This window comes from Plectropomus leopardus, unplaced genomic scaffold (assembly GCF_008729295.1).
Source record: "Plectropomus leopardus isolate mb unplaced genomic scaffold, YSFRI_Pleo_2.0 unplaced_scaffold73893, whole genome shotgun sequence".
Taxonomy (NCBI): Eukaryota; Metazoa; Chordata; class Actinopteri; order Perciformes; family Serranidae; genus Plectropomus; species Plectropomus leopardus.
The window spans coordinates 1-446 of record NW_024681354.1 but is presented as its reverse complement, the minus strand read 5'-3'; the positions used below and the strand labels follow the sequence as shown (position 1 = coordinate 446).

General features: G+C 56.1%; 1 protein-coding gene across 1 annotated transcript; it reads right to left on the bottom strand.

Moving 5' to 3' along the window:
* Positions 1–6: 6 nt before the first annotated feature.
* On the bottom strand, positions 7–443 carry LOC121940078 (serine/threonine/tyrosine-interacting-like protein 2; the record flags this gene model as incomplete). The annotated part of the gene is made up of 1 exon (XM_042482945.1): positions 7–443. A coding segment is annotated over one exon (437 nt), but the record flags the coding sequence as incomplete, so codon positions are not given.
* Positions 444–446: the final 3 nt, after the last annotated feature.

The window sequence follows — 446 nt, the reverse complement described above, 5'->3', positions numbered from 1 at the left end:
CCAGACGGCGGTTTCCTGGGAGGAGGCCGGACGCTCATCAGCCAGTCGTCAACACTGGTGTTCTTGTCTTTCTCCAGCGCCGGGTTGAGATTCAGGCACCCAGAGAGTCCGAAGGTCCTTGCCGGTTTTTCCTTTTTCTTCGCCTCCTCAAGAAACTCCTCCTCTTTCCTCTTCCTCTCCTCCTCCTCGTCTTCATCCTCCTTCGGTTTCTTCTTCTTGTAGAGGGTGCTGCGCTTGTTGTCCTCCAGGATCTTCTTCTTCTCGTAGGTGGCCATCTTATCCCGCATCTCGGACTTGATCTCTTTGTCCATTGCGTCCAGTTTGCCCATGTCCACCTGGTCCTGGAAGAGGCTGAAAAGCGGCACGCTGGTTGTGGTGATTTTGTTTTTCTTAGTGCCCAGGGTGGAGCCGAGGGTGGAGCCGAGGGTGGAGCCGAGGGTGGAGCC